The sequence below is a fragment of the Lindgomyces ingoldianus genome (assembly GCF_010093535.1).
Source record: "Lindgomyces ingoldianus strain ATCC 200398 unplaced genomic scaffold BDR25scaffold_7, whole genome shotgun sequence".
Lineage (NCBI taxonomy): Eukaryota > Fungi > Ascomycota > Dothideomycetes > Pleosporales > Lindgomycetaceae > Lindgomyces > Lindgomyces ingoldianus.
The window spans coordinates 756,049-782,754 of NW_022985168.1; the positions used below are offsets into that span (position 1 = coordinate 756,049).

General features: G+C 50.4%; 11 protein-coding genes across 11 annotated transcripts; 4 read left to right on the forward strand and 7 right to left on the reverse strand.

Moving 5' to 3' along the window:
• Nucleotides 1-645: 645 nt before the first annotated feature.
• BDR25DRAFT_385655 (STE3-domain-containing protein) lies at nt 646-2,186 on the reverse strand (the record flags this gene model as incomplete). The annotated part of the gene is made up of 2 exons (XM_033697951.1): nt 646-1,565; nt 1,625-2,186. 2 exons carry the CDS (start codon nt 2,184-2,186, stop codon nt 646-648), a joined length of 1,482 nt encoding a protein of 493 aa, XP_033551039.1.
• Nucleotides 2,187-3,355: 1,169 nt separating this feature from the next.
• Nucleotides 3,356-5,211, forward strand: BDR25DRAFT_119942 (uncharacterized protein). The gene is made up of 2 exons (XM_033683686.1): nt 3,356-3,919; nt 3,973-5,211. Exons 1-2 carry the CDS (start codon nt 3,528-3,530, stop codon nt 4,943-4,945), a joined length of 1,365 nt encoding a protein of 454 aa, XP_033551040.1. The 5' UTR covers nt 3,356-3,527; the 3' UTR covers nt 4,946-5,211.
• A 149-nt stretch (nt 5,212-5,360) lies between these two features.
• Nucleotides 5,361-6,524, forward strand: BDR25DRAFT_323217 (alpha/beta-hydrolase; the record flags this gene model as incomplete). The annotated part of the gene is made up of 4 exons (XM_033692090.1): nt 5,361-5,486; nt 5,547-5,758; nt 5,807-5,990; nt 6,042-6,524. 4 exons carry the CDS (start codon nt 5,361-5,363, stop codon nt 6,522-6,524), a joined length of 1,005 nt encoding a protein of 334 aa, XP_033551041.1.
• Nucleotides 6,525-6,835: 311 nt separating this feature from the next.
• BDR25DRAFT_323218 (uncharacterized protein) lies at nt 6,836-7,772 on the forward strand (the record flags this gene model as incomplete). The annotated part of the gene is made up of 6 exons (XM_033692091.1): nt 6,836-6,966; nt 7,034-7,103; nt 7,180-7,273; nt 7,316-7,512; nt 7,549-7,643; nt 7,682-7,772. The coding sequence occupies 6 exons, from the start codon at nt 6,836-6,838 to the stop codon at nt 7,770-7,772; spliced, it is 678 nt and encodes a 225-aa protein (XP_033551042.1).
• A 2,722-nt stretch (nt 7,773-10,494) lies between these two features.
• On the forward strand, nt 10,495-14,615 carry BDR25DRAFT_323219 (uncharacterized protein; the record flags this gene model as incomplete). The annotated part of the gene is made up of 4 exons (XM_033692092.1): nt 10,495-10,523; nt 10,574-11,468; nt 11,505-14,253; nt 14,329-14,615. 4 exons carry the CDS (start codon nt 10,495-10,497, stop codon nt 14,613-14,615), a joined length of 3,960 nt encoding a protein of 1,319 aa, XP_033551043.1.
• Nucleotides 14,616-14,779: 164 nt separating this feature from the next.
• On the reverse strand, nt 14,780-15,076 carry BDR25DRAFT_216063 (uncharacterized protein; the record flags this gene model as incomplete). The annotated part of the gene is made up of 1 exon (XM_033684866.1): nt 14,780-15,076. A coding segment is annotated over one exon (297 nt), but the record flags the coding sequence as incomplete, so codon positions are not given.
• A 1,400-nt stretch (nt 15,077-16,476) lies between these two features.
• Nucleotides 16,477-17,843, reverse strand: BDR25DRAFT_216315 (DnaJ-domain-containing protein; the record flags this gene model as incomplete). The annotated part of the gene is made up of 4 exons (XM_033684870.1): nt 16,477-16,770; nt 16,833-17,515; nt 17,580-17,693; nt 17,810-17,843. The coding sequence occupies 4 exons, from the start codon at nt 17,841-17,843 to the stop codon at nt 16,477-16,479; spliced, it is 1,125 nt and encodes a 374-aa protein (XP_033551045.1).
• A 244-nt stretch (nt 17,844-18,087) lies between these two features.
• BDR25DRAFT_332347 (pseudouridylate synthase family protein) lies at nt 18,088-20,160 on the reverse strand. The gene is made up of 5 exons (XM_033692741.1): nt 20,000-20,160; nt 19,790-19,946; nt 19,107-19,738; nt 18,831-19,057; nt 18,088-18,783 (listed from the first exon to the last, which is right to left on the reverse strand). The coding sequence occupies exons 1-5, from the start codon at nt 20,109-20,111 to the stop codon at nt 18,439-18,441; spliced, it is 1,473 nt and encodes a 490-aa protein (XP_033551046.1). The 5' UTR covers nt 20,112-20,160; the 3' UTR covers nt 18,088-18,438.
• Nucleotides 20,161-20,534: 374 nt separating this feature from the next.
• BDR25DRAFT_120005 (uncharacterized protein) lies at nt 20,535-20,912 on the reverse strand. The gene has a single exon (XM_033683688.1). It carries the CDS (start codon nt 20,782-20,784, stop codon nt 20,569-20,571), a length of 216 nt encoding a protein of 71 aa, XP_033551047.1. The 5' UTR covers nt 20,785-20,912; the 3' UTR covers nt 20,535-20,568.
• Nucleotides 20,913-21,338: 426 nt separating this feature from the next.
• On the reverse strand, nt 21,339-23,556 carry BDR25DRAFT_119995 (uncharacterized protein). The gene is made up of 3 exons (XM_033683687.1): nt 23,043-23,556; nt 22,432-22,984; nt 21,339-22,379 (listed from the first exon to the last, which is right to left on the reverse strand). The coding sequence occupies exons 1-3, from the start codon at nt 23,370-23,372 to the stop codon at nt 21,478-21,480; spliced, it is 1,785 nt and encodes a 594-aa protein (XP_033551048.1). The 5' UTR covers nt 23,373-23,556; the 3' UTR covers nt 21,339-21,477.
• Nucleotides 23,557-24,990: 1,434 nt separating this feature from the next.
• BDR25DRAFT_301649 (uncharacterized protein) lies at nt 24,991-26,703 on the reverse strand. The gene has a single exon (XM_033689628.1). The coding sequence runs from the start codon at nt 26,572-26,574 to the stop codon at nt 25,342-25,344; it is 1,233 nt and encodes a 410-aa protein (XP_033551049.1). The 5' UTR covers nt 26,575-26,703; the 3' UTR covers nt 24,991-25,341.
• Between the last annotated feature and the right edge of the window lie 3 nt (nt 26,704-26,706).

The window sequence follows — 26,706 nt, forward strand, 5'->3', positions numbered from 1 at the left end:
CGTGATATTTAAGTGAGATGTAAAATGCTCCTGCTCCTTTGGTGAGCGCAACCCAGCCTTCTCTCGTGACCTGAAGATATGCTTCGTCTTCAGAATCTGCGCTCTCGATTAGATGTCTAAACAATCTTCCCAACGTCAAAAACCATTTCAGCAATTGACTACAGCGATTTGGACCCAGATACCGTAAAGACCTCACACCATCCCCGACGGAAGGTCACGGTACAAGTCTAACAGTTACAGTGAAATGTGTCCATGTTAAAGTGTTTCAACGTCCACTCAAACAATCACTAACACGATCAAGCAACACAACTCCCAAGAATTGTTCCATTAAAGAGAGGAAGAAGTAAAGTTATGATCCACATCCCGTTCGTATCCACCAAACCCAAAAATATACATCCACCAGAAGATTATTTTTTTCGTACACGAAACCGACAAAGCCTACTCTCAGGCAACATACACACCCTAACTGAACCTACAGATCTACATCTGACAAACCCTTAAGAGAAAAGAAAGAGAAATACGACGTCAACGCATTATTCGCCATCCTGTCCTGGGGATATCAAATTGAAATGTATGTCCTCGTTCTGCCCTGTTCTGACCCCATGTTTATTCCTTGTCGCCCTTTATTCCATATGTTCCGCGCCACTATACTAGGAACTCTGGACTCTGTTCCTTGTTCGGACTTGTGTGTGCTTCGTTGTTCTGCCGGACTTCTCGGATGACATATACACCGTTGCTAGCGGGAAACCTGGAGGCTTGCCGGCTGTTGGAGGCCCAGGCATAGGTGTATACGCCGGGGAAGTTGGTGCTAGCAGATATCATCTCGCTCTCCACCAGGTCGGCGGTTTTGTGGTGGGAGGATGGGAGGACAGTTGGTAGGTTACCGGTACGGCCGCGCGTTAATAGACGGCGAAAGAATAATGGTTTCTGTGACACTAGTGCTGCAATGCATGCACTACGTGGGAGAGCTGGATTCACGGTCGAAGCTTGGTGGAAGTTTTGAAAGCGGGGAGTGGTCGGTGAAGACACCGATATAGAGCTATTCATAGTGTTCGACGATAACGTCTCGATGCCAGATTCGTTTTTTGAGGAAAAGCTCTTCGCCTTACTTCTAATTGAGAACCACGACTTCCTCGCAAACGAAGAACTGGTTGGAGTCGATGCCCCACTCACAGACTCCTTGTGTAGGCTGGGGAAGATCTTGCCCAAGCCCATGGCACACAGCATCCTCTTGTATGTGTTATTTGCATCCGTTCCGGTACCAAAGACGAAGAAAGTGAGGTAGCCGCCAGCGATCTGACCCCATTTGTCTACTCGGATTTGGCCTGCCACGGGGGCTTTTATAATGCTGTTCCAATCTGGTCCATGAACTCTGCTCCAGACAAAAGGCCCTTGGGTTTGTGAAGCGTTGAGGTAGAAGATCCAGATTGAATAGGGGAGGAAGATGACGATGATTATCATGGACATGACGAAGAGGCGCATGAAGCGTGACTTAGTAGTATTTCGAGCGGCGATTAGGCGGTGGAAGTCTTTGCGGTATCGGTAGAGCCGCCATACCAGAATGCCTGAGCACAGAGTGAGATTTCGGGTTGGTGGATGTGAAGCAGAAAGGTGTGAGACTTACCTGCATAATACGAACCGATGAGCACTGTGATAGGGGTCCACATGTGGATTAACACAATACTTAGCCAACTCTCATCCAAGGCAACGACGCAGCCGGAAATACCGAAAATCCAGTATCGAATCGGTTGGACGATGTAGTATATGAGGGCCATCAGCAGCGGGTAGCCCCAGCACCACAAGCCATCCAAGGCCTTTTCCCTTACTCTCTGGCTTTGAGTCGGAGCCACTGTAATGTTTCGAGTATCCATGACCTTGGCGAGCTTCCTCATGACCATCATCACGGCTGCTGGGAGACCAATACCGAAGCTTAGAAAGACTCGTACTTCGACATCGCAGAGGCCGTTGCCATCCCACCAGTGATCAATATCGTCCGTTGGCCATATGAGAGGATTGGTGAAGTTAAAGAAGTTGGCGAGAATGATCCAGAGAATGAGAGACCAAGCTGCTATATTGTGCTGGGACATGTGCCATACCAATGGTGGGATGTCCAAGAGTACAGCAAGCAGAGCTAGGACTGGGAGAATGACAGCGTTAGGGTAGAGGTAGTTTCCAAACGTCAACATTGTGCAGTTGGTAGGAAATGAGGAGCTCCGGTGTGGATTTGGAAGGTGCAGGCCAAAGGGTTGGCAAAGTTTGAGTTTCCTTTACGCTCAGGGAGAAGAGCTAGATCATTCAAAACTATCTTAAGTGGGCAAGTGTCAGTCTGGTTGCAGCGGTAGCGTTTTTGTTAGGTCGGGCGTAGAGAAGGGAGGACCTCCTAGGCGGTAGAGTTCGTCAGGCTGAGGATATGAAGGAAAAGACCAAAGGAATGGGTTGAAGGAGTAAAATATGAAGAGACGTGTAGAGAGAAAAGGTGGTGAGCTTACACCTGCTCGTTATCTATTCTGCGACACTGAACAGGACTTTTTCGACTCAATAAGACTCTATAAGAGACCATGTTCCACTTGATGACGAAAATCCTCAGTGACACTGGGACATTCCTCGTCCCCGGGCTCATTAGTTGCATCAAGAAACGAAGCCATTGAGCGCTTCACTCAATAGAGATGAATTAAAATGTCCCTTGGGCCGGCCGTGTCCAAGGTGGTCATGGTGCCTCTGAAACCTCATGACTTGCCGCATTTGGTTCTGAATAAAAACTACAACCGGCTAGTAACTTCTCAATAGAAAACGCGCTCAGGGGACGTCAGACACTCATTTAATAAAGAGACATTCAGCTCAAATTATTTTAATCGCCTTTTTCGCCTTGGAAGGAAAGTTCTGTGGCTTAGCCCCAAAATGCGCGCACGATATTGGCTTTTCTTAGAGAGTCGAGCCGCAGCTGAGAGGGACGCCCAACGCCCGGTACAAGTACAATACCTGAGACAGTTGGCAAGAGAGACAGAATTTATGCAATGGCTCGAGAAGACGATTGTGACCTAAAATGTTACGCATATTGAAGATAGACGGATTCTACAATATCGTGAGCGTTACCTCGATATCTCGCTTACAGGTAGGACTAAAAGAAGTTCTGAAGGTTTAAAGTATGATATTTATTTGATTCCTTTAACTAAGGTTGAGAGGCCGAGGTTGTAAAGGATAAAGATTGTTGCATGATGTACAGTGATTAATGCAGATCATAGAAGGAAGAAGTGGTTCCATATAATTAACCGAAATAGGAATAGCGTGTGATGTAGGGCTGAGCCATTCACCTCTCGGCATTCCGTCGCAACCTTGAAGTTACAAGGCTCGACATGTGAGAGTCTCGCCACGAGTCCAATATGCGCCTTCAAACCCGCCGCCTTCTCACGAAGCGTGGATTGGCTTCACTTGTGACATCTTCCGCCCTGACATTGTAGGCCTCAGGCTGCAACGCACTCGAGCATCCGCGACCCTCGGCATTTGTTCCGTTACTTCCTATTACCACCATGGCGGACGGCGCGCCTCCCGAAGGCCTTGCGACAAGCTCGCAGATACATCCCCTTCTTCGCCAGAGGATGTTGAATCGCGCCCCTACATTCTCAGAAGGCGCACATTCTATTCCACCCCTTCGCCGGCGCAGCTCAGTGCTCTCTGAATACTCGGACACGCGACACTCCTTTCGCTCTTCTACTGACAATCTTCTTCGACCTGGAGGACACAATATGGATACATTGACTTCTTCGGATGAGCCCTCGGTCTGGCATTCAGTTCCGCTCGCTTTCGCGATTCTTCCCGCCGTTGGTGGCTTGCTCTTTCAAAACGGAAGCTCGGTTGTGACGGATATTCTGCTGCTAGCCTTTGGGTCCATGTTCCTTAATTGGTGTGTGAGAGCGCCTTGGTATGTCTAGATGTTGATACTGTAATTTCCTTCCCCCGCTCAACGGTACGCAGGGATTGGTACCACGCTGCCCAACAAGTCCAGTATGCCGAGACTGAGTCGTCACAATCCAACGACACGATATTCGAGGAAGATGAAGACGGCGAGGAAACCCAAGTTGATGATGATCGAACACCACCAGAACCCCCACCATCCGAAGGGGCCACGAAACCGGAACAGTGCAGTGCACAACCCACGATGACAGAACAGAGCGCGGCTCAGCGTGAGCTAGGAAGAGAAGAAATCATGGCGTTGATCGCATGCTTCATAGGCCCGATTTTGGGAGCGTACCTTCTCCACACAATACGGTCGCAGCTCACGCGACCTTCCGAAGGGTTGGTGTCCAACTATAATCTTACCATCTTCGTTATGGCAGCAGAGCTCCGTCCTGTCTCACATATAATCAAGCTCAAACAAGCACGGATGGTCCATCTACAGCGCATAGCCAGGCCAGATGTTGACCCCAAGGACAGACTGACCGTGGGCGATGCTCAGGAGATATCAAAACGTCTAGCAGATGTTGAGGCACAGTTAACAGAGCCGATTAATAACAGCGACACGCAGATAACAAAGATCAGTGCCACTGTGCGGCAAGGTTTGCAGCCGCAGCTAGATGCCCTCAATCGCGCTGTCCGACGATATGAGAAACGCCAAGCGGCTCAGTCTATTCAAATCGAGGCCCGCTTTGCTGACCTGGAGATACGCCTGAAGGATGCCCTTTCCCTAGCTGCAGCGGCTGCGAGAACAGGACAAAAGCCTGGCGTGGTTTCTATGGTCCTGACCTGGATCACCAGCCTGGTGATGTACTGGATTCAAACGACCTGGGCCGTTTTGACATATCCTTTCAAAGTTGTGGCGGCCGTCGCCCTTGAGATTAAGTCTCGATTCTTCAGGGCCGGGCGTCAGCCCAGAAAGCGAGTCAAAGCTCCAAACAATGGCCATTCTTCAATGCCGACACCTCGGATGCAGTCGAGAAGTGGAAAATGACTATTTCTATTCCTATCTGACTACAACCATGTCTTATTCCACCATCTTCGTGAGGTCTCTATGTTCTCCGATGTCGGCGCTGGTGTTTCCGGCGTTGCATCGCCCATCCATCTTCTTCAAAGTTCAACTCTTCGAGATCTGATAGAGTTGCAACGCTTAGATACCCCATGTTCAATTCCATTCGGTTGTTACGTTTTAGGCAAACCGGGATTACTTACCCCGTTTCTGATAGCTGCCCAGGTGACGTTCCCTCGGGCAGAGTCAGTTGCTACCCCGCTACCCCACCCCTGCAAATACCCTTCCAACCCAAATTCCACTCCTATTATACTTCCGTCCCTGCATTTCAAAGTTTCAATTTCATACTTCTAATTTTTGAAATTCTAACAGTCTCAAGAACTCCCTATTCATATTCATAATGCCAATGAAATCAGATATTTTCGTTGATGCATCCAAGTTCGATCGCTCGACGGTCTCGGAGAAGACCAAAAAGTTCAATGAAAGCTTGATCAAAACCTGGAAAGATGGACCCCGATGGTATGAGGTACTCCAACGCTCAAACCCTTCCCACTCGCCTACATTGTTTTCTTAACCCCGTGTCTAGGTAGGGGCAGCAGAATATCGAAAGCTCAGATGGGAGGGGAAGACCCCATTACCAAAACCAGTGATTCTTCCTGGAGGCGTGAATATGACGATTCCTTCAAGAGACCCGGGACGAGAGATTCCTTGCAGGTACTTCAAGCCTGCAAATGGAGTATCCAAGGGCATTCATTTACATATCCATGGTGGCGGTTGGGTTCTACAATCCGAAGCTTAGTACGTCGCATGAATACAGACGGATTGGTCTAATGCTGACTTGAATAGCCAAGATCCGTATCTGAAATACATGGCTGATCATTTCGACTTGACAGTGTTTTCGGTGGGATACAGACTTGCTCCCGAAGACCCATTTCCGGCTGGAGCAAATGATTGCTATGATGCTGCAGAGTGGCTCATCAAGAACGGCGAGGAGAAGTTCGGGGGCGAGCTTATGTTTACTGGAGGAGAGGTATGTCTGATCTGTACATCTCTGCAAGCATTATTTAAATAACACTCTCAGTCCGCCGGGGGTCACCTCGCCGCCCTAGTTGCTCTCTATCTCCTCGAAAAAGCCCCCAGCTTCGCATTCAGAGGGCTTCTCCTTCACTTCGGCTGCTACGATCTCTCCGGCTTCCTACCCATGGTCGACCACCACGAGTTGGAGCTCGTCATCGACCTCGATGTGATGCAGAAATACATCGACGCCTTGCTCCCGAATACCACTCCTATGGAACGCCGGCATGCTTCTATCTCCCCCTTCTTTGCAGACATCCGGGGGAAAAAGCTACCACCAGCATTGTTTACTTGTGGAAGTGAGGACCCGTTGTTAGATGATACGCTGTTCATGGGTGCGAAGTGGCAGGCTTGGGGGAATGAGGCCGTGGTTAGAATTTACAATGGTGCACCCCACGGGTTTATTATGTTTCCACCCGGGACATGTGATGCAGTGCAGGAGGGTCTGGATGCCACTGAGGAGTTTGTGAAGCAGAAGATTGGGACGTAAATGGGATCTTGCGCCGCACTTAGCATTCCACCAGATGTATTTTTTTGTAGATGTCATTCCTCCAAATAGATTTTAGTATACCTCAAGACCGGCCTTTCGTACTCTAGCTGGGGTATATTGACTTGCAGCGTTGAATTATGCCCTTTGAACTTCACGCTTCGTCATATTCGAATTTGCCTAACTAATCTGTGGACCCTATAAAATAAACACAAGGAAGGTCTAGTCATCAACGTCCACCAAAGTCAAAGCATGTGTCGCTTCCGAATAACCACCTCAAGCTCTTAAGAAAACCCAATACGCAGACATGCGCCATGGAAGCCTCCTATAAACCATATCAATTCATCCAGCGCCAGATTGAGAGGCTAAGAACAAAAGATAGAGGCGGGAAGAGGACCGGGAGGAATGAGTTGAATACTGAGAGGATATATGGGCTTTTGGATAAGTATGGGTTCTTCTTCTACTTTTTGGCACGTTTGAGATGTTATTAGCGTAGCTTATTTGAAGCCTAGGTCACGGATTTTCGATAAATTTGCTTTACTAGATCGAGTTGTGTCTCTCAATGATTGGTTCCTAGACCCGGTCCGTCAAGCCTCCTCTTCATTCATAGCCAGCGTCTATTAGATCAGCCAGTTCACTAATGAAACATGAACACCAGGGATTCAACATCAGCGCTTTCTGCACAATTCAAATCAACCTGGGCGAATCTCCGCAAGAACTCCACCACGACGACGCCTACTGCTACATCCCACGTCCGCGTCCTCCTCTCGGCACTGTTATAATTGTCGTTCTAGACCCCTTCACTCTTACTAACGGCGCTACAAACATCATCCCAGGCTCGCACCTCTGGCCCTCGGGCGATGTTCCCACTCACCCCCACCCTTCAACTATCTCAATAGCCTGTCCAGCCGGTTCCGCTATCTACTTCCTCGGCACGACCTGGCATAGTGGCAGCCCCAATACGACTTCTACTCCGAGACAGAGTTTGACAGTCCATTATTGTTAGCCGTATATCCGGCCAATTGAGAATCTGATCTTGGCGGTAGATCCGAGGAAGTTGGATGCGATTCCGGAGAGGATTGTTCGGATGATGGGTTACGAGGTTCAAAGACCATTTATCGGGTATGTGGATGGGATGAGTCAAGGAGAGGGGTGTTAAGGTTGATGGACTGGGCGGGAAGGGATGTGGAGTGGAGTCCGCCAACTTTTGCGGATAGCGAGGAAGGCTTTGGGAAGAGGAGTAAGTTGTAGGGGCGAAATTGTTGGTTGGTTGTCTTATGTGAGTGATCTTCATTGAATATTTCGAGGTTCGCTAACTTCCTGTATCGTTCTGGTGTCACTCCTCTAAATCACCATTTATTGCCTCTCGATTTGGCGTTAATACGTCTTTGAATGAAGTGATGAGCTAATAGCTAAGGTTTTTGACGCTTTCGATTGTGAAGCATTACAATGCGTATTGTAGCAGAGACAATTGCTGCCTGCCTCAATTTGACTTCCTTTCCGTATCGCCACGTTTGATGTCGAAGGAGCCATCTTCAGTCAAGGTGTCTATATAAAGCAGTATTCGTCCTACTACCTACAGACCATTCCCTCGAACAATATATCTTGAAACCATGGCTCTTTCTGAAGCTGATCGCCACCTTCTCGAGAGGCTCTTGAAGGGCAAGCTCACTGGCATCCCGAGTACCATCTTACCTAGTTCTTTAAACTTAGACGAGTACTTGAATCTAGAATGCGCAAATCTACCTGCGCATTTCTAACTTGGTCCAGTGTTCTCTATACGACACTCGCCTACTATCTCACAAAGAAAACCCCATCCTCTACCCCTATCACTCCCAACTCACTAACCACCCCTCAACTCAGCACCCCCTCTGACATCAGCCTATTGTATCTACTCCAAAAGCGCGAAACCGTCCGCCACCGCACCAACTCACTCGCCATCTAATACTACCTCCTCGACTCCCAAGCCCGAGCCATCTGGCACTACAGTATGGACCATCTGCATTCGTGGGACACAACATACCTCACCACGCGCACGCAAGTTCTCCTTATTCTCCCCAAGATAAAATCTGGATACGCAGAGTCATTGGATGGAAGCACAGAGTACAGCAGCGCGAGATAGTAAAAGCTGTGCGGTTCCGGCGGCGCAGAATATGTTCTTGAGGGCGCTAGAAACATCGATGAATCCGGCGTATCAACCTATTCGAGCGACTATTGGGGTGGAGGTGAAGGAGAGGGTTGATGCTGCGTTGACGGCGTTTGAGGGGAGTGGTGTAGAGGATTTGGCAGAGGGGATGGAGGAGTTTCTAAGTGAGAATAATGGGGCAGCTGGATTAGTTCAGCTTAAGAGAAGGCTTGTTAGATTATGTGAGGAATCGAGTTAGGATTTCTGTGCTAACCGCTTTAGATACCTCCTGGAATCTTTACCCAGGGTAACCGTAACGAAGTTGGGTGCATAAAGGTTGTAGATTTCCAGGCCTCGAATGATACACGTCTTATTTAATTATTCGAGCTTCAGTCGTAGGAAGAGTATAACTTCAATCACCGTTAATAAGGAACTCTTCTATATGCCACTATCACACACTGAAGGCAGAGACCATAGCCAGGGTTTCCGCAGATCTACATATTCTATATAATGAACAACTCTGTCGCGCGTGCATTTTATCCGCCTATATATATTCTTCTACTGTGCTAGGTAGAAGGTTGACCTTTTGCCACGTGCAACAAACTCTATGGGTATGGAAAGCACATCTGATTGTGTCCAATCCGTAGGCTACGTGCAGAGAAGTGAGTGGCACAATCTTCTACCCTAGTTCAGTACTAACATACTCTGTAGCTGCTGTTTACGTTGTTAAGAGCCGGCGTGCAGCAGAGATATTCGTCTCGTTGAGTGTCTAATAGTAGTGGTGCTGAGGTTTCTCTGACCACACGAACACATATCGCCCAAATACATTGAATGTCGTGGTAGTGGTATGTGGTGATACTCCAACTTTATGTTCAGACCGAGATGCTCTCTAGACCATGTCGGCATTCAGATAGCGTTTCCAAGAACAGCAGGCTGGGCTGGCTACAGAGATCAGAGACCATGTGATCTATTGCGACAGATCTCACAAGAGGGAGGCATACCAGACCTGGACATGTCTAAGCTTCTCCGACAACACCTAATCGACCTAGGCTTAGCATAGTAGGCACTGCAACGTGCGAGCTTGGCAGGACAACGCTAGGCCAGTGGCATAGAATGTTCGATGAACTAGCTTCGAATTATATGGAAATTGCCCTCATTCACACTTTGTTTTCACTTGGCATGCTCTTAGGCTTGTGCATTAAGAAGGGCCGGAAATCCCGTTAAAATTTTAAGTAGGGTTCCACAAAGCATAGAGGTAAAGCACGTTTTCTTACTTTCCCAAAGAGGAAATACTTGTAGGGTAGTCTTTGTCTTCTCCCACAGCGTTCTCAAAATGAATGATCTTGTATAAGAAGAAATGTCCCATGTAGGAGGTATGCGAAAAAATTTTTTTTTTTTTTGCGAAAAAACAAGAATATTTTGGGGGGGACAACAGCTTAGGAATAGTGTGTAAATACGTCGTTATCCTACTTCACGTGGGAATTCACCGAAAGCGCACATGAATCGAGAGGCGAAAAGGAGCATGGGTGTGCTTTCCTAAAGTAGACTAGCGCGATAGCTCTTCTTCGATAACTCTAATTGAGCAACCGTCGTCATCCCGAACAACTCTTTATTTTCCCTTAGACGAGCCCACCCCTACTGCTAGTGATTAAACCCCTTGGATTCCTCGCGCCCAAATGCAGAGCTAGCTCGCTATCAATACCTTGATTTCGAAAACATGTCTTGACGAACTCAATTCTCTCCCCACCACTAAGAAGCATGGACGAGGATACCCCCTCTGTGAATGGCGAGGCCCATCGCGGCGTGTACATTGGGAATGGCAGCCCCCAAAGACGTCGCTCGAGTGGGATGTATCGGCGGGGGTCCAACATGAGCGAGTGAGCTCTGGATTCTCTATGAACAAGTAGATGAGTCTAACAACTTCCAGCTTGAGCTTCATAACGGACGTTGAGATGGCGCAAGACGAGGTGGGCATCGAACTCGCTCCAATGCATCCAACGCATACCGCAATACCTAGACAACAACTAATGACAAAAACCAAGGTCTTCGCGGGTCCCATGTCCGAGAGCGTCCCCACGAGCATCTCCTCCTTCGCCCACCGTCGACCGCGCGCAGACTCTACCACTAGCTTCACATACTACGATGACGATAGAGACTCGGAGGAGGGTGTGGAAGAGGAGGCTATTGCAGAAGAATATGGTGACATTGCTGATTACGATCAGTATGCGGAGGAATTGGATGATCTTGAGGCGGGCAGAGCCCCATCCTTGCTTCGGCGGAAATCTTCGGGATACTCGAGGAGATCTATTGAAGCGCCTCTATTGAGGAGACACTCGGCTTCAAGCGCAGACTCCGCCGAAAGGTGGAGAGGAGGTCGTATCAGCCAGAAAGTTTACATCTTGACCGAAGATTTAACCATTGTGGTTGCCGGCTTCAAAACGTCGACCATAGGCTTTGCTATATACATGGTCCTCTGTACCATCACTGTCGGCCTTGCTTGGCTCCTCTTTCGATGGCTACCACGATGGAGAGTAGCCATGACGGGACGGCCTGTACCACTGAGAGATTGCGACTGGGTCGTAATAGAGAACCAATGGGGAGAGTTTGCTGTGCAGTATGTAAACCAGCGGACATATGGTCGTTCTATATCCACTGTCTTTGGCGACCTTGAAAAGGTACCCTATGGAGACTACGATGAAGACTCGGATCCCGTCATTAGCCAGCTACACTCTCTAGACTATCGCTACATCCGATTCTGCTACCATCCCCTGAAAGACAAGTTTATTCTCACGAACACCTGGAAGGACCCTGCTTGGACCGATGTATCAGCGCTTCGAGAAGGGCTCGACAGTGAAGAGCGAGATTACCGAGAACTTGTTTTCGGTAGGAACATGATCGACATCGAAGAGAAGTCGGTCGGTCAGCTTCTAGTAGACGAAGCTTTCCACCCATTCTACGTCTTCCAAATTGCCAGCCTGATCCTTTGGTCATTGGATGAGTACTACTACTACGCTGCTTGTATATTTGTAATTTCGATTGTCAGTATCACCACCACCCTGGTCGAGACCAAGGCCACTATGAAGCGTCTACGAGAAGTGTCACGGTTTGAATGCGATGTACGAGTATTGCGGAATGGTTTCTGGAGGCATGTCGAATCTGGAGAACTGGTTCCAGGAGATGTTTACGAAGTTACGGACCCTTCGTTGTCTCAGATACCCTGCGACAGCCTGTTATTGTCCGGGGACTGCATTGTCAACGAGAGCATGCTGACGGGCGAGTCAGTACCTGTATCGAAGATTCCTGTCACGAACGAATCACTGGAGATGCTCAATCTGAGCGCTTCATCAATGCTTCCCGAAGTTGCAAGGCACTTACTATTCTGCGGAACGAAGATAATACGCGCTCGAAGACCGCACGACGACGGTGATGACGAGGCAGCTGCATTGGCAATGGCTGTCCGGACTGGCTTCAACACTACAAAGGGCGCCTTGGTACGGTCGATGCTCTTCCCTAAGCCATCCGGCTTTAAGTTCTACCGAGATTCTTTTAGGTATATTTCAGTCATGGGAGGGATTGCCATGGTTGGATTCGTCGCTTCTTTTATCAACTTCATCCACTTTGGCCTTGCCTGGCACTTGATCGTTGTCCGCGCCCTCGACTTAATCACAATTGTCGTTCCACCTGCGCTTCCGGCTACGCTTACGATTGGAACGAACTTCGCATTGTCCCGTCTGAAGCAGAAACAAATCTTCTGCATCAGTCCACAACGAGTGAATGTTGGAGGGAAGCTCGACGTGATCTGTTTTGATAAAACCGGCACTCTGACGGAAGAGGGTCTGGACGTTCTAGGCGTTCGAGTTGTGCAACGGCCCACCAATGGATTCAGCGATATTCTCACAGATGCTATAGAAGTCCTGCCCGGAGCCTCATACGAGCGAGATCCTACCGTCAACTACTCCGTTCATAAGGCAATTCTCTACACCATGGCCACATGCCATTCCCTCCGTGTAATCGACGACGAACTCTTGGGCGATCCACTGGATGTTAAGATGTTCAACTTCACAGGCTGGAGCTTTGAGGAAGGAGAACACAAATCTGGGACTGGAGATGAAGACCAAGATCACAATCTATCGCCTTCAGTTGCTAGACCTCCACCAGGAAGGGAATACGACATTGATCACCGCGCGGACAATGCGAATAGAAAACCAGTCGAGCTTGGTGTGATTAAGACCTTCGAGTTTGTCTCTCAACTTCGAAGGGCCAGTGTCATTGTACGACAATTCGGTTCACGCAATGTCCAAGTGTATGTCAAAGGAGCACCCGAATGCATGAAAGGCATTTGTCGACCAGAAAGTTTCCCAACAGACTATGAGGACCTACTGGCCTATTACACCCAGAAGGGTTTCCGTGTTATCGCGTGTGCCGCGAAGACTTCTGAGAAGAGCTGGGTCAAGGTCCAAAAGATGAAGCGAGAAGAAGCAGAGAGTAATCTCGATTTCATGGGCTTTATCATCTTCGAGAACAAGCTCAAGGCCAGTACAACACCCGTTATTGAAGAGCTTGAGAGGGCGAATATCCGCAAAGTCATGTGCACAGGAGACAACATTCTGACCGCAATTAGCGTGGCAAGGGAATGCGGCTTGATCAACAAGACCGCCCACTGCTTCGTACCACACTTCGTGGAAGGTGATTCACGAACAGCCCTTGCTAAACTCAGCTGGGAGAGCGTGGACGACCACGTTTTCAAACTCGACGAGAACACACTCAAGCCATTGCCTCCGCCACCTGAATCAGATGCCTCCCTTCCATACGACATATCGAACCTTCGAAACTACTCCATCGCCGTAAGCGGAGATGTATTCCGCTGGATCATTGACTTCGCCTCAGAAAAAGTGCTCCGCGAAATGCTCGTCAGAGGCCAAGTATTCGCACGCATGTCTCCGGATGAAAAGCACGAACTGGTCGAAAAACTCCAATCCATCGACTACTGCTGCGGTTTCTGCGGTGACGGTGCAAACGACTGCGGAGCCCTGAAAGCTGCGGACGTGGGCATCTCGCTCTCCGAAGCTGAGGCATCTGTCGCAGCGCCGTTTACCAGCCGGGTCTTCGACATCTCGTGCGTCCCGCAGGTCATTAAGGAAGGGCGTGCGGCACTCGTTACGAGTTTCAGCTGCTTCAAGTATATGAGTTTGTATTCTGCTATACAGTTCACGTCTGTTAGCTTTCTCTATGCTTCGGCGTCTAATCTTGGAGATTTCCAGTTCCTGTTTATTGATCTACTGCTTATTCTTCCTATTGCTATTTTCATGGGATGGAGCGGCGCGTATCCTCAGCTATCCCGCAAGCGACCTACAGCCTCTTTGGTGTCGAGGAAGGTGCTTACACCTCTGTTGGGACAGATATTTATCTGTGTGGTTATCCAAGCGGTTGGGTTTGAATACGTGCAGAAGCAGCCATGGTATCAACCTCCAATCGTCGATAAAGACCACTCAAACAGTCTGAACAGCCAGAACACAACATTGTTCCTAGTCAGTTGTTTCCAGTACATCCTCAGCGCTGTGGTGTTGAGTGTAGGGAAGCCGTTTCGGCAGCCTATGAGTCAGAATCGTAGGTCCTCCCCGCCTTCCTGTCAAATCACCCTAGCCAATTCATATTTGTGAGGGTGAGGCTAATACATTCCAGTACCCTTCGTAATCACAATGCTCCTCACCCTCGCCATAACCTTTTACCTCCTCTTCGACCCCGCACACTGGCTCTTCAAGCTCATGGAACTCACATATCTCTCCCCGGTCTTCAAAGTCTTCATCCTAGCCCTCGGAATCGGAAACTTTGTGCTTGCATTCTTAAGCGAGAGATTTCTGTTACCGAGGATGGCGATGTGGGTGGGGTGGATCAAGATTAGGGTGAATCCGAAGTGGAAGAAGAAGAGGAAAGCGTATAAGGAAATTGCGGAAGGGATGAGAATATAAGAGGGAAGAGGAGGAGGGAGGAATGATAAGTGTATCATGTGGAAGGGAATTTGAGAGGGGGTATTGATATGATTGATGTGATACTCAAAGCCCACGAGTTCCGTGGCCAGTTAGGCATTTCATTTCAGCCACTCCAGCTCCCTCTCTTCCACACCGTCCTTCCTTTAAGCCTCCGTTAGACTAAACGCCACGTCCCCCACCGTCGCACCCCCTATACATGTACTCTGAAACGTCCCCGACGGACAGGTCAGCTGCGCAGCCTTAACGCACCGTTCCCAACGCCCCTTACTAATATTAATAGTCGCGCCCGCATCCACGGCGTTCAGTGTGAACTTCGAGGTCCCAGATTGGCCAACGGTGGAGGCAGGGGAGCCGCCACATTTCTGGATAGTTCCCGCGATGCCACCGCAGATGGATAGGATGGCGACGTTCGTGGAATGGGTGTCCAGTTGGCTTAGGGGCTGTTAGTGTGTTTAATGCCCACACTCGTTCCTAGTGGCGGATTGGAGAGAGAAAGAAGAAGATGGTAGAAATGAATTGATCGTTTAGGGAAAACTGGAGAAAAGGGAATAGGGACATACACGCTTGCATCCAGACAAGTAGTTCCCGTGACTTCTGCGCCTGAGACTTGCTGGTTTGCTGGCGCTGCTAGTACAACGCTGGAGGCGGCTAGCACTACGTACGTGGAGACGAAGGCGGAGAAATGCATGATCGAAGTTTTTGCGTCGTCGAAGATACTAGAATATTCCTCGGAGAATATGTAAACTAGGCAGGGGAAAGTGCTTATATACAGGAGTAAATACGACAGTATTGAATTGCAAGAAATAATGATTCGATCAACGAAAGACGAAATGTAAACTGAGGGAATGAAAGAACGTAGAAGAACGGACAAGGGCGCTGTGAGAACTGGGAAGATCGCGCTCCCTATGTACTAGGCTGAGGTGAGGCGAGGTCCAGCAATAGTAACATGGTGCCGTGAAAATCAAACGCATAACCATCTCTCTCCGATCCTTCAACTACAAAAGGGCGGGGGAGCAGATTTTCATTGAACGGGTGTTTGGCGTTTCGATTGCATTCGGGAATTTCGCCGAGGGCCCTGAGGCATCATAGGTTTTAGATCTCGGGCGTTGTTGCAGGACCTAACCTCGGGGTAAGGTGTAGCGCGCTGTCATATCACCCCTTCGAATTTTTATGTAGGGAAGAACCTTGGAAGGTGATATGGTTTTTACTTGGTAGCTAAAAAGTGGATACAGTGACATATAACAGAAGTCTGTCTCTGCCTTCCTCCGCGTTACTCTTGCTCTTGGACAGGATGCGCGAAGACGCCGGCACTGTCCAAGAAAACGTCTTCATAAACACATTTCACACGACAAATACTACCAATCTTTTCCACTCCTCTATTTAGTACTCATCAGACGTTTCTATGTTGAGCTAGCATGCCTGACTCACGCCCATCATTCCATCATCCCAATCGTGCAATACTATCATTCATCCACGCTCCGCCGTCCCTCATCTCGAAGCCATTCAACCGTTAACCATCACACATGTCGTCGTCCACCCTTATTTCCCCTAAGAAATAATAAAAACAATAAAATAGCCTCCATCTCGGTACCAAGAAGTGTAATCGTATGTCATATGTCGTATGCAGAGAGGATCCCCACCTAACGCCGAGCGCTATGAGCGCCGTGTTGCCCGACCCATCCACCAAAATACCAAAAGATAAAGAATAAAGACACGTATAGAAAGGTACTTTGTCAGGTGTGTAGGCGGCCGTTTAAATCCATCTCACCGGACGAATTTCCTTGTCGCTGTCGCTATGAGTGTCTGCTTAATCGAAGGCGGTCGTCCGAATCCACATCGTTTACAAAACATCTCTCAACACATCCTTCTGAGTCTGCGTCAACGTCGTAGGAAACTTAATTCTGACACCGACCACGAAATCGCCCCGTTCCGCCGGCTTCTTGCTTTTCGGCATGCCGAGACTCGGGTACCGTTCTTCAAAGGTGGGGCCTGTTGGACCGCCGTTACTGACTTGGAGTTGTTTGCCGTCAATCGTTTGGACTGTTCGGCGCCAGCCGGTCAAAGCTTCTTTCAGGTCGATGTCGATGGTGTGCAAAATGTCGTCGCCTTCACGTTTGAAGAGGGGGTGAGGTTTCTAATAAGATGACATGTTAATATACTAACAGAGCTAGATGGGGGTATTGTAGGTGTACTTACCTCTTTGACAATGAAATGCAGATCCTGCGTTCCACCTTCGACCTGATCCCCCACGTCCGAGAACTTGATCTTACTGCCCGCCTTCAGCCCCTTCTTGATCGGCACCTCCAGAATCCGATCTTGCGTACTCTGTTTCCCAGTTGCCTGATCATACGTCTTCCGCTTAATTTTCATCTTCTTCGTCGTGCCGTTAAAAAGCTCTTCCAGGCTAACCGGGAGGTCCTTCTCAACAACTGTAACCTCAGGTGTCGGCGCCCGACGTCCGCCATCAAATCGACTTCCGCCGGGTCCCCGTTTCGAGCGCCCAGACGCGCCCATGCCAGGCATACCGCCAGGCATACCACCGGGCATACCACCCATTCCAAAGCCTCCAAGGTCGTCATCGTCGGCGAAACTCGCGCCTCCACCGCGCAGGAATTCCGAGAATATGCTCTCCGGGTTCGAGAAATGGAATCCACCTCCTCCACTACCCGTCGAGAAATGAAACGTTCTTGTGCCTCCGGGCATACCGCCCGAGCTCGCAAATGGGAAGCCACCGCCGCCTGCTTCGAAGGGGTTTGCGCCGGGCCCACCCCCGCCCTCTGGGGGAGGAGCGCCGCCGCGCAGCAGGAACTCGAGGCCAAATTGATCATATGTCTTGCGTTTCTCGGGGTCGGAGAGGATTTCGTACGCCTGTGAGACCTCTACAATACAACCACGAGTCAGTATCCAGCCTGGAGGGAAAGGGCCTTTCTTGTTTGTACTTACCCTTGAATTTTTCGGAAGCAGACGGATTGTCTTTGTTCTTATCCGGATGCCATTTCAACGCCGCCTTGCGATAGGCCTTCTTAATTTCATCTTGCGTGGCGGATGAGGAGACGCCTAGTCACTACGTTAGTCACCGTTGATGTGAGCATGGTGATGTTGCGAGAGATGCTGGGTGGGTAAGGCGTGTGAGGCTGCCCCGCAAAGCGCCAGCATGGGGGGACAAAACCCACCTAATTGATCGTAGAGCTTGGTCTCCTTGACCATGGTCAATCAGAAAGGATAGTTATGTGGACGGCGTTTGTGTCTCGTATTTAGGGTCTAGAAGGAAGAAGCAGAGTGGTGCAAGTGGGAGTGAGGTCTTTAATGGTTGAGGTGAAAGAGTCTCCCCACGTTTGGGCGCTCGAGCCAATCCTGACCGCCTCCGCAAGACGTCACACCCGACCGCCGACCAACATCGAAGCTTCGCGAAGCTTCTACGTCCGAGCCCATTGTCGCACAAGACAAAGTTATTAAGGCTTCTGGATGTATTTGACCTCTTCGCCCCCAATAGCTACAGCTCCATATCTAGAATTTGGAAAGGATTCGAGTAGTCGACGCTGCACACCGCTTCCATAACCTTTTCAACCTTCTCGACTCAATAAATTTTGGAGACGCCCAACTCCACCATGCCTTGCCATAACGCCAGCTTTCAAGGCGCTGTTTGCCGCATGCTAAAATACAGACCAATATCCAGGGGGAAACCCGCTAACTAAAGCTTGCATATCCGATTGCGGTGCACAACATGGCCTGTGATCGCAAACAACAGCCATCGGCTAGTGTCACATGCCATACAAACAACTAGGTAGTCGTGCTCGTGTTCTTAAGATTCGGTGTCGCTGTCTTCAGTCTTACGCTTCTTTGACTTTTTTTCGCCCTTGTCTGCCTTCTCGGCCTTCTTCTTTTCTTTCTTCTCTTTCTTCTTTCGCTTCCGCTCCGCCTCATCTTCCGGCGTGGTCTCTTCGTCACGGTGCTTGCGTTTCTTGGGTTTCGCAACAGCTTCCTCCTCTGCGTCCGCTCCTGTGAGTGGGAGTGCAGGAGCAGCAAGCACCTCGGCGGATGCCGTTGTCTCGGCCATTGTGACATCAGCCTGTCCGTTAGGCGCACTGAAGTCCTTGTACTCGGTGGTCCACTTCGCCGGAGTCTTATCATTCGGGCGTCCGAATTTCTTGCTTACGTTCAGCAGAATCCTCAAACAAGAGAGACAGTACTTACATCAAGCTGACCAGATGCTTTCATTTTCTTCTTCTCCGAGGCAACCGGACCCATGCCCCATCGCCTTGGATAAAGGTCTCTATCCATAATACATCGCTTTACTCGAGCAACAGTGCCATGATCGCATGATAACATTTCAACGGCTGCCATCAGGGCATAGCCGAGTGCGATTGCCTCCCCTTTGGTAGTCATGAGCACAATCTCCTCATGGATTTGGATATCCTTGTCTGCCGAATGTGTTAGCCTAACCCTATCAGGCAGCATCGCTGGACGTACCAAAACGCAATAGACCTGGAAGCATGAGCTTTGCGCCATAGCAGACGGCGCTGACAGCGCTATCCTTGACCACCATGCGTTTGTATGTCGTGAGAAGGCTCTCTAGAGGTGAGATGACCCGGCGTAGATAGCTTTCGTCACGGTTGTTGTCTTGTACCCACTGAGCATCCAAAACATCGTGCAACGTGACCATGCCCTTCTCTTCATCCATGGCTCCGCTCCGCACTCTTCGAAGCTCTTGCATGTGGGCACCAACGCCGAGCAAAAGTCCAAGGTGAACGCACAGGGTTCGGATGTACGTTCCGGCCTCGCAGCTCACCCAGAAAACACCTAAGTTTCTTTCGTTGTCAAATTCGTAGACCTTGCTCTCGTGGATCGTTCGAACACGAAGTTGTCGCTTCACGGCCGAGATGAGTGGAGGTCGCTGGAACAGCGCGCCAGTCAGAGTCTCGAGGGCACGCGCAAATTGTGCTTCTCCTCCTGGCAGCTTATCATGAAGGCGAATGACACACACATATTCCTTTCCGGCACCCTGCTGTGACTTGACGAGACGAGTGGCACGGTCGATACAGACGATGAGGCATCCGGTGACTTTCGGGTCCAAAGTTCCGCTGTGGCCAGTTTTGTCAACTCTGAGGTCACGTTAGTACGGTTTTAAGTTACTGTCAGAGAAAAATTATCACCTTAGGATCCGCTTTATCCAAGCTACGACCTCGTGGCTAGACGGATTTGAAGGTTTGTCGAGATTAATCACTCCAGAGCTAATGTACGACTTGAGGTCGCGTTCGAGAGGCGCACTACCATGTGGAATAGGCGTGAAATGAGCAGTTTTGACAAGCACTATTTGCATGTTAGGAAAGGTGTTGCACAGAGCTGTGCGGATAGCTACGTACAGTCGTTGTAGTTCTTCAGTAGCAACGGCCAGGTGCTGGTGTCGATAGCCGGAGCGGAGGCCTGAGGCTTAATGATGTACTTGTCGGCGTCGCTCGAAGGTGCGAGAGCCATGATGGGCGACTCTTGCAGTAGCAATTGGCTGTGTATAGCTAGGTCCTTGGAGCAGAAATGAAATTGGAATTTTTGTTCCATTTTAGCTTTTCCGAGATAGACCCGGCTTGGTGCGCGGTTATGTAATCCGAATCACGTGAATCACACAGGGGAACCTTGCAAAGGTAACAAAAACTCGACCTTCCGATAAGGATAGCTCATATCTCCACAAAGAAGTTGGAACAGGACGGGCCTGAGCTCTCGTGGGAGGTTGCACAACACGTCACAGCGTTCAGAAAGACACATCGGCGGCCAATGGCATTTTTGGCAAGCAAAGTACCTACCGGTACCTCAATATATTAAGGCTTATTACAATACATAGCGAATGTGACTGCAGGCAGAAGTATTGAAGAGGACGGAAAATATAACTAAAACAATAACCCAGGAAATCCCCAATCACCCGGTTCGATTTCTGCCATTAAAGTTGCCGAACCGTCAAGTACCAGTGCTGAGAACGGCTGCTCGTATCTGAAAAAGTGTAGAACATCCAAACAAGACATCTCAATCCTGAACTCCAGACCAGCTGCCTCATGCTCGAAATGGAAATGGGAAAGAAGTGACAACGCCGTGCGGTGGTCTTGAGAAGCGCACGACGAAACAGCCAAAAATGAGAAAGAAGGACGAGACTATGCATGTTGTACGGTTGGAGTGTTGATATAGACAATGCTAGCAAGTCGTGACGGGGGATTGGTTCGTATCGTTATCGTTGTGTGGTCGCCCACTCTCACGCGCATTTTCTTTCGGAGCACTTTGTATGTGAGAGAGTCATGACGTCCATATGGGTGGCGATGCTTGCCTCGAACGGCACTGTCACTGGTACATATGCGCGCTGATAGAAGTATCTCTTCGTGCCGGGTCGTGGATCGTATGCAGTGGCGTCGTCGTCGTCGTCATCGTCGTCGTTGAAGGGAGCTCAGTAGAGCAGCTTGAAATATGAAGAGAATAACTAAAAGTGAAGATGAAAAAGAAAGTGAACAAGAAAAATAATGCCTCCCCTGTGCAAGCAAATCCCAAGGAGAAGACGCGACGAGAACTAATACAATTCCCCATCCAGACTTAGAAACAGCGCAGAAATCCAATATATTCAACAAATGCTTTTTCGGTACCCAAGTCAAAGATGCGAGTGCAGGAGTGCGAACCCCTTGATGTGTAATCTCTACCGTCGTAGCGTCATTCGTCGTATGCGTCGTGAGAAGTGGTCGATTTCGAGGCCATCCCATCACCTCGGCCGTAAAGTTCATCACCAGTCATCAAAATCTTCCTTCCATCACATGTTATTTGGTGATCACAACTCCTTCTCGCTAGGGTCTATCATCCTCTAATACCCTCAGTGCTCAACCACAATTTCGACGCTGTTTGGTAATTCATCGCTGCCTCGCCCATGATGACCATTCTGTCTGGGACGGGAGGAGCCGAAACCAGAGCGCTCTGGAATTGGACCTCGAGGCTGCCTGGATGGCATACCTTGACCTCTGTCGCGGGATTGATCATCATAGTTTGTGCTGAAAGTTCGGTGACCTCCAATAGGACCTGGATTCTCCCAGGAGGTCATATTGCGCAAGGCACGGGGACTGCCTCCTTGCCCGTATGTGGAACCGATTTGCATCCGTCCTAACGCGTTCTCCAGCAAACTGTCATCGCGCTGAGCCATCGAAGCTGCAGTAGGTGTGCTATTCGGATTTGTCGACGTTGAAGTGCTCCCAAATGCAAGATCATTCATATTCGGTCCTCCAGGACGGCCAATAGGATAGCTAGCGGTCGAGGGTACCGGAGACGGCGTGTAGGAACGCAGATCAGCATAGGATTTTGCGGCACGTAGGTTCGGCGCAGCGCTTAATCCGCCCGGAGAATCAGGGAATCCGAGAAGTCCGGTGTGTCTGCCAAAAGTGTTGTAAAATCCATCGGATGCACGAACATCGCTGAAGTCCGTGGTTGCGGCACGGTTGAGTCCGCGGCGTGGTTGCTCAGTCGCATGACTCGTAGGCATTTGCGGCATAGGCGGGCTCACGTTTGCACCGTCGTGGACTTTGAAAATGTGGACAGCTCTTTGCTCACCCGAGCCTTTGGAAACGTGAGCTAGGCCCATTTGATGCGAGAGAGTGTGGACGATCCGCCGTTGGCTTGGTGCCAAGGTAGGAGGGAAGGTCATGCTCTCACGCTCGGCAGTCTCCTTGAAAAGTAGGAGTTGCGAGTAGAACTGCAAGACTTGTGGGTCATTGAGGTCGACGTCTGAAAATTCTCGTCAGCACGTAGATGAGAACTAGGGCATTGGAATACACACCGAGCTTTGACGGTCGGCCGTTTACAGGAGATGGTGAAGATGCAGGTATGTGAGATGCAAGTGAGGCAAATGACGCCTGCGTCTGAAGATTCCCTCCCAATGGCCTGTGCTGCTCCTCCAGCTGGCCTCGGCGCTCCCGCTTCTCTCTCTCAATGCGTTCCCGTTCAGCGAGCGGTAGCATCTTCTTGTACTCAACCCGGAGCTTCCGGCCGTGCAACTCGAAATGATTCATTGTATCAATTACCTGGGCTGTTTCCTCGGCTGTGGTGAAGTTTGCGAAAGCCAGCCCTCTGAAAACGCCATTATCAAAATGATAGTTGAATGCATAGGGTAGAGGCAGCCGGAGATCAGTCATCAATTGGACGAGCTGTTCCTTTTTTACGGCAAATGGGATGTTCTTGATCACGATAGCCGTAGGGATTAGCTCCTCATCAACGTCTTGCGCAAAATTGTCCTGTCGTAGAGATCCATGGCTGAGCATCGAGCTGGGGTGTCCAGAGCCCAACCCAGGGAGGGCGAAACTGGGCAGGCCCTGAGGCTGATCTAGCCATCCCTAAAAGTCAAGATGTGTCAGTCACGGTACCATGCTGTTGAATTCGGGTGCGGCCTACCGATGGGAGTGCACTCCTTCCACGCCCTGACTGCTTAATCCGGCCGGCGCCACCCAAGGAGGACAGGACGGTGTTTTGGGCGAATGAAGTCGCATTCCATGCGGGCGTTCCCATGTCGTATCCATATCCACCGTGAATAGTGGCATTGAGGCGGTCGTAGTTGCGCGGCTGCTCATAGCCACGGGCATGGTCTTCTGCGGTGTACAGGCCACCGGTGGGGAGCTGTCCGTAGGCGTCGAACTGTCGGGACGGCTGGCGGTGCAGCGTCTGTGGCTGATGGCGATGAGAACCGGGCGACCGCGACGAGGGAGGGTCGTATGCCGAGTACATGATGAAGGAGGGTGCGAGCTGCGACGTGGACAGCTGATGATGTTGTTCAGGGAAGGCCGTAAAGGTAGCAGGTGGTTATAGCATTTGCTGCCAAGTCTCAGGCCGGGCGAAGGAAGGAGCAGCTCAGTGGCTGAGAGCGAGTTGAGGCAACCTTAGAACACCGCAGACAATAGACGGCTGCGCGAGTGCAAAGCAAAAAGGGACGGTCAAACTACAGCAGCCAGGGACGAAATGTGCGGTGTCGAGGTTAGCGGGAGGTGATTTGGCTAAGGACAGGGTTGGCGGGCGACCAGCTCCTTTCTCCTTTTGACCCCGTCGTCGAGGGTAATGAGATGAGCTGCAGCTGGGTGGGGCGCGCGGCGACGGACGATGCAGGCGTCAAATTCGCAGCAGAGATCTCCCGCACGCGTCGGCGGGCGCAGAGACGTGGAGGTTGAAAGAGTGGTGGTGGGCGTGCCTGTGTTGGCGGTGGAAAATTCAATAAGAGGCGAGCCCTGGAGCGTTGCTGGGTGCTTGGGTCTAGCTAGCGGGGATGACGGCGTGAAGGGTGCGAGAGAACATCACCGCCGCGCATCAATGCTCTAGCACCTAGATCCAAGACATAGACACAGGCGACAGGTGTCAGCGGCAGCGACGGCAGGCTGACTCACGCAGAAGGTTTCATTCTTCCGCCGGGGACGATGCACTGCGTGTGAAGGCCGCCGAGGGGCTCATTGGCTGTCGTGCTCTGCGACTCTGTTCTGTTGCCCCTAATCAATAAAAGCCTCCTTCGCTGCCCGTGCAAGTCGAAGTACCTTGGTACACGCGTTTTATATGATTTATCCCGCACTGTATCAAACGCTGCGAACAAGCCGTAACCTCGTCGCTATAATATCTGTCCGGCGACGAAATATGTGAGGCTTTAAGACGTGCGATAACCCACATGTCCTTGACTCTTGAGCCGCACCTCTGAGGCCATGCGCCATCCATTCACCCCCAGCCAGGGTATGCTTCTGGATTGGGCGGGCCGCGCCGCTCTTGTACTAGAGAAGCTGTAGCTCGCTCCCCCAACTCAAACAACACCAATTATAGCCCCTCTCCTTTCATATCTCTTTTTTGCTTTTTGCTTGCAACTCTTCGCCTCTCGTGAGCTCCTTTCCACGACATATTTTGCCTATTCTGCTAGCTCGGGGCGCGGGGCTGCGAGGAGGGCTCTAGAGCTGCCAACATTCGTCGTAAGCCCAGATTCTAACGAGATGAGTGTGGTCGGGTGCCACTTCAGCCTCGCATCAGCTGCCCAAACTTTGGTCCCGTTGCCACTGAAGATCGTCAACCTTCCAGTCGGTCCTTCGCCATCTTGCGCCCAAGGAGCTCTCGACAGAAGGGGGAAAGACGTTCGCTGCGACCCGATACTCAGGAGGCAGCTGGAGCAGGCTGATGATGAGCTGCACGTATTTAAAAATGGAGAAGTCCACTACTCCGTAATGGTACAACCAATTTGACATTCACGAGCACTGCTGCAAGCCCACCACGACGTTATTACACTTCTTGTCAAATCTGCACTTGCGCACGAAAGTGGTCACAGCGCGTGAGAAGATGGGTTACACGGCAGTTAGGCTGCCAGCAACTAAGTTCATTCGTGAATACCTCACCACACACCGTCGTTGCAACCGCTGTCCACCATCACAGACCCGCAATGCCGATATTCTGCCTCCCGACTGGCTGGAAGTGTAAGAAAGGTTCCCCAGGATCGCTGGGGCCTGCATCTTACTTCGATCATGTGATCGGTAGCCGAGAGAGTTGCAGGAGTGAACCAACCGCGCATGATGCAATACGTTGGGTATGTTGCAGAGTGTCTGAGAAAACCTTTCCCCGGCGCCGTAAGCTAGAGTCTCGGACACAGATCCTGGTACATTTCGGGAGGTAAATGTAGAACATGTAGGTATAGATATCGTAGCTGTATCTCAGCAATGCAGCCGCAACGGCTGCCTCATTCCGTGAAATTGGGAATCCGAGTCCACTCGGTCTCGCCCACTCGACGAAATTCAGCGCCATTATCGAAATGGCCTTGCTCCTTCCATGCGATCATATAAGAAGTAGGAAAGGGACTGTGGACGACGTCAGGAGACGCGTCATAGCGAAGCTCCCACTGCGTGTCAGGATCCTCTGCTTTCTGCACAGGCTCCTTCCAGTCTTCGCCTGTGTCATTCCTGTACTCACGCACGAGCATCTCCCGCGGGATGTCGTAGACGTCATCCATGCCTTTCTTCTCTAGAGCACTCACGGACTCGGTAATGTCGTTGATAGCTTTGGTAGCCCTTTCGGCTGCAGCTTGCTTGTCTGGGTCCTCATCCACGTCCATGGTCCCTGATTTCTTGTTCTTATCCCATTTATGTCGCTTCTTTGGCTGCTGTGGGCGTACTTTATTATATCGGGACAAAGCCTCCATGGGAGTCTCCGCTCTCTCGAGGAGAGGAATCAGGGTGGTGAGAACGTCGCTGGTTACAATGGCATCAATGGCGCGTCGCTGCTCTTTCTGCTCGGCTTCGCGCTTTTCATGAGCCTCCCTAGCCTTTTTCACGTCTTTCTTGGAGATGCCATCCAACCAATTATCCTGGTCAGCCTCTGGATCGCGAGCCCTCCTCACATAGTTACCGCTCTCGTCGAAACGACCCTCCTCTTGCTCCTTCCTCATGTTGAACGCATCGAGCTTTGGCGCATGCTTCTTCTTTCCACCAGCGCCAATCTCTTCGTCAACATCGCTATCCAGTCTGGCTCTCTCTTCATCATCGCCACTTTCGCTACTTGTCTCGACATCGTTCGTGTGTGAATCGACCCCGGCAGCGAGATCAGCGGCGACATGGCCACCGGATTTGCTAGTTTCCTCCTGACCTTCAATTTCGTGAGTCTCTAGGAATCGCACAGGCTTCTTCTTGTCTTTGCGACTGGGTTTCCTCTCGTCCTTGTCGGAACCCGCAAACATGTCATCATCTTCGTCATCGTCTTGTAAGGTAGCTGCGGCCTTCGCTTCAGCGCGGGTATTGAAGTTCTCGGTTGAGGAATCGGAATCGTAGCCATCGACTTTGACAGCACCACGCTTGACCCCACGGCTCTTTCCAACGTCGCCAGCCTCTAGATTCTCATCGTCGGATTCGACTTCGGCGACCAAAGTGGAGGGGTTTCGGGGGTCAAAGCGCGGCTTCTTCGAGGGAGGCTCGTCCATGATAGGTGATAAATTTGGGACGATATTTGAGTCTGATAGAGTATTCTAAAGGAAAGCAAGTCTGGAATAAGCGAGTAGTTTAGGCTTTCTAGTCTAGCAATGGGCTTCACAACCCGTGAAAGCTTGCATCGA

Bases quoted from the DNA above. Each gene is read 5' to 3' on its own strand.
- BDR25DRAFT_332347 (XM_033692741.1), bottom strand. From the start codon at position 20,111: ATGGCTCTCGCACCTTCGAGCGACGCCGACAAGTACATCATTAAGCCT. The intron at 19,739-19,789 runs GTGATAATTTTT...ACGTGACCTCAG, and splicing joins TGGATAAAGCGGATCCTAAG to AGTTGACAAAACTGGCCACA. The intron at 18,784-18,830 runs GTAAGTACTGTC...AACGTAAGCAAG, and splicing joins AAGCATCTGGTCAGCTTGAT to AAATTCGGACGCCCGAATGA.
- BDR25DRAFT_120005 (XM_033683688.1), bottom strand. From the start codon at position 20,784: ATGCATAGTCTCGTCCTTCTTTCTCATTTTTGGCTGTTTCGTCGTGCG.
- BDR25DRAFT_119995 (XM_033683687.1), bottom strand. From the start codon at position 23,372: ATGTACTCGGCATACGACCCTCCCTCGTCGCGGTCGCCCGGTTCTCAT. The intron at 22,985-23,042 runs GTAGGCCGCACC...CTTGACTTTTAG, and splicing joins GAAGGAGTGCACTCCCATCG to GGATGGCTAGATCAGCCTCA. The intron at 22,380-22,431 runs GTGTGTATTCCA...GAGAATTTTCAG, and splicing joins CGGCCGACCGTCAAAGCTCG to ACGTCGACCTCAATGACCCA.
- BDR25DRAFT_119942 (XM_033683686.1), top strand. From the start codon at position 3,528: ATGGCGGACGGCGCGCCTCCCGAAGGCCTTGCGACAAGCTCGCAGATA. The intron at 3,920-3,972 runs GTATGTCTAGAT...AACGGTACGCAG, and splicing joins TGGTGTGTGAGAGCGCCTTG to GGATTGGTACCACGCTGCCC.
- BDR25DRAFT_301649 (XM_033689628.1), bottom strand. From the start codon at position 26,574: ATGGACGAGCCTCCCTCGAAGAAGCCGCGCTTTGACCCCCGAAACCCC.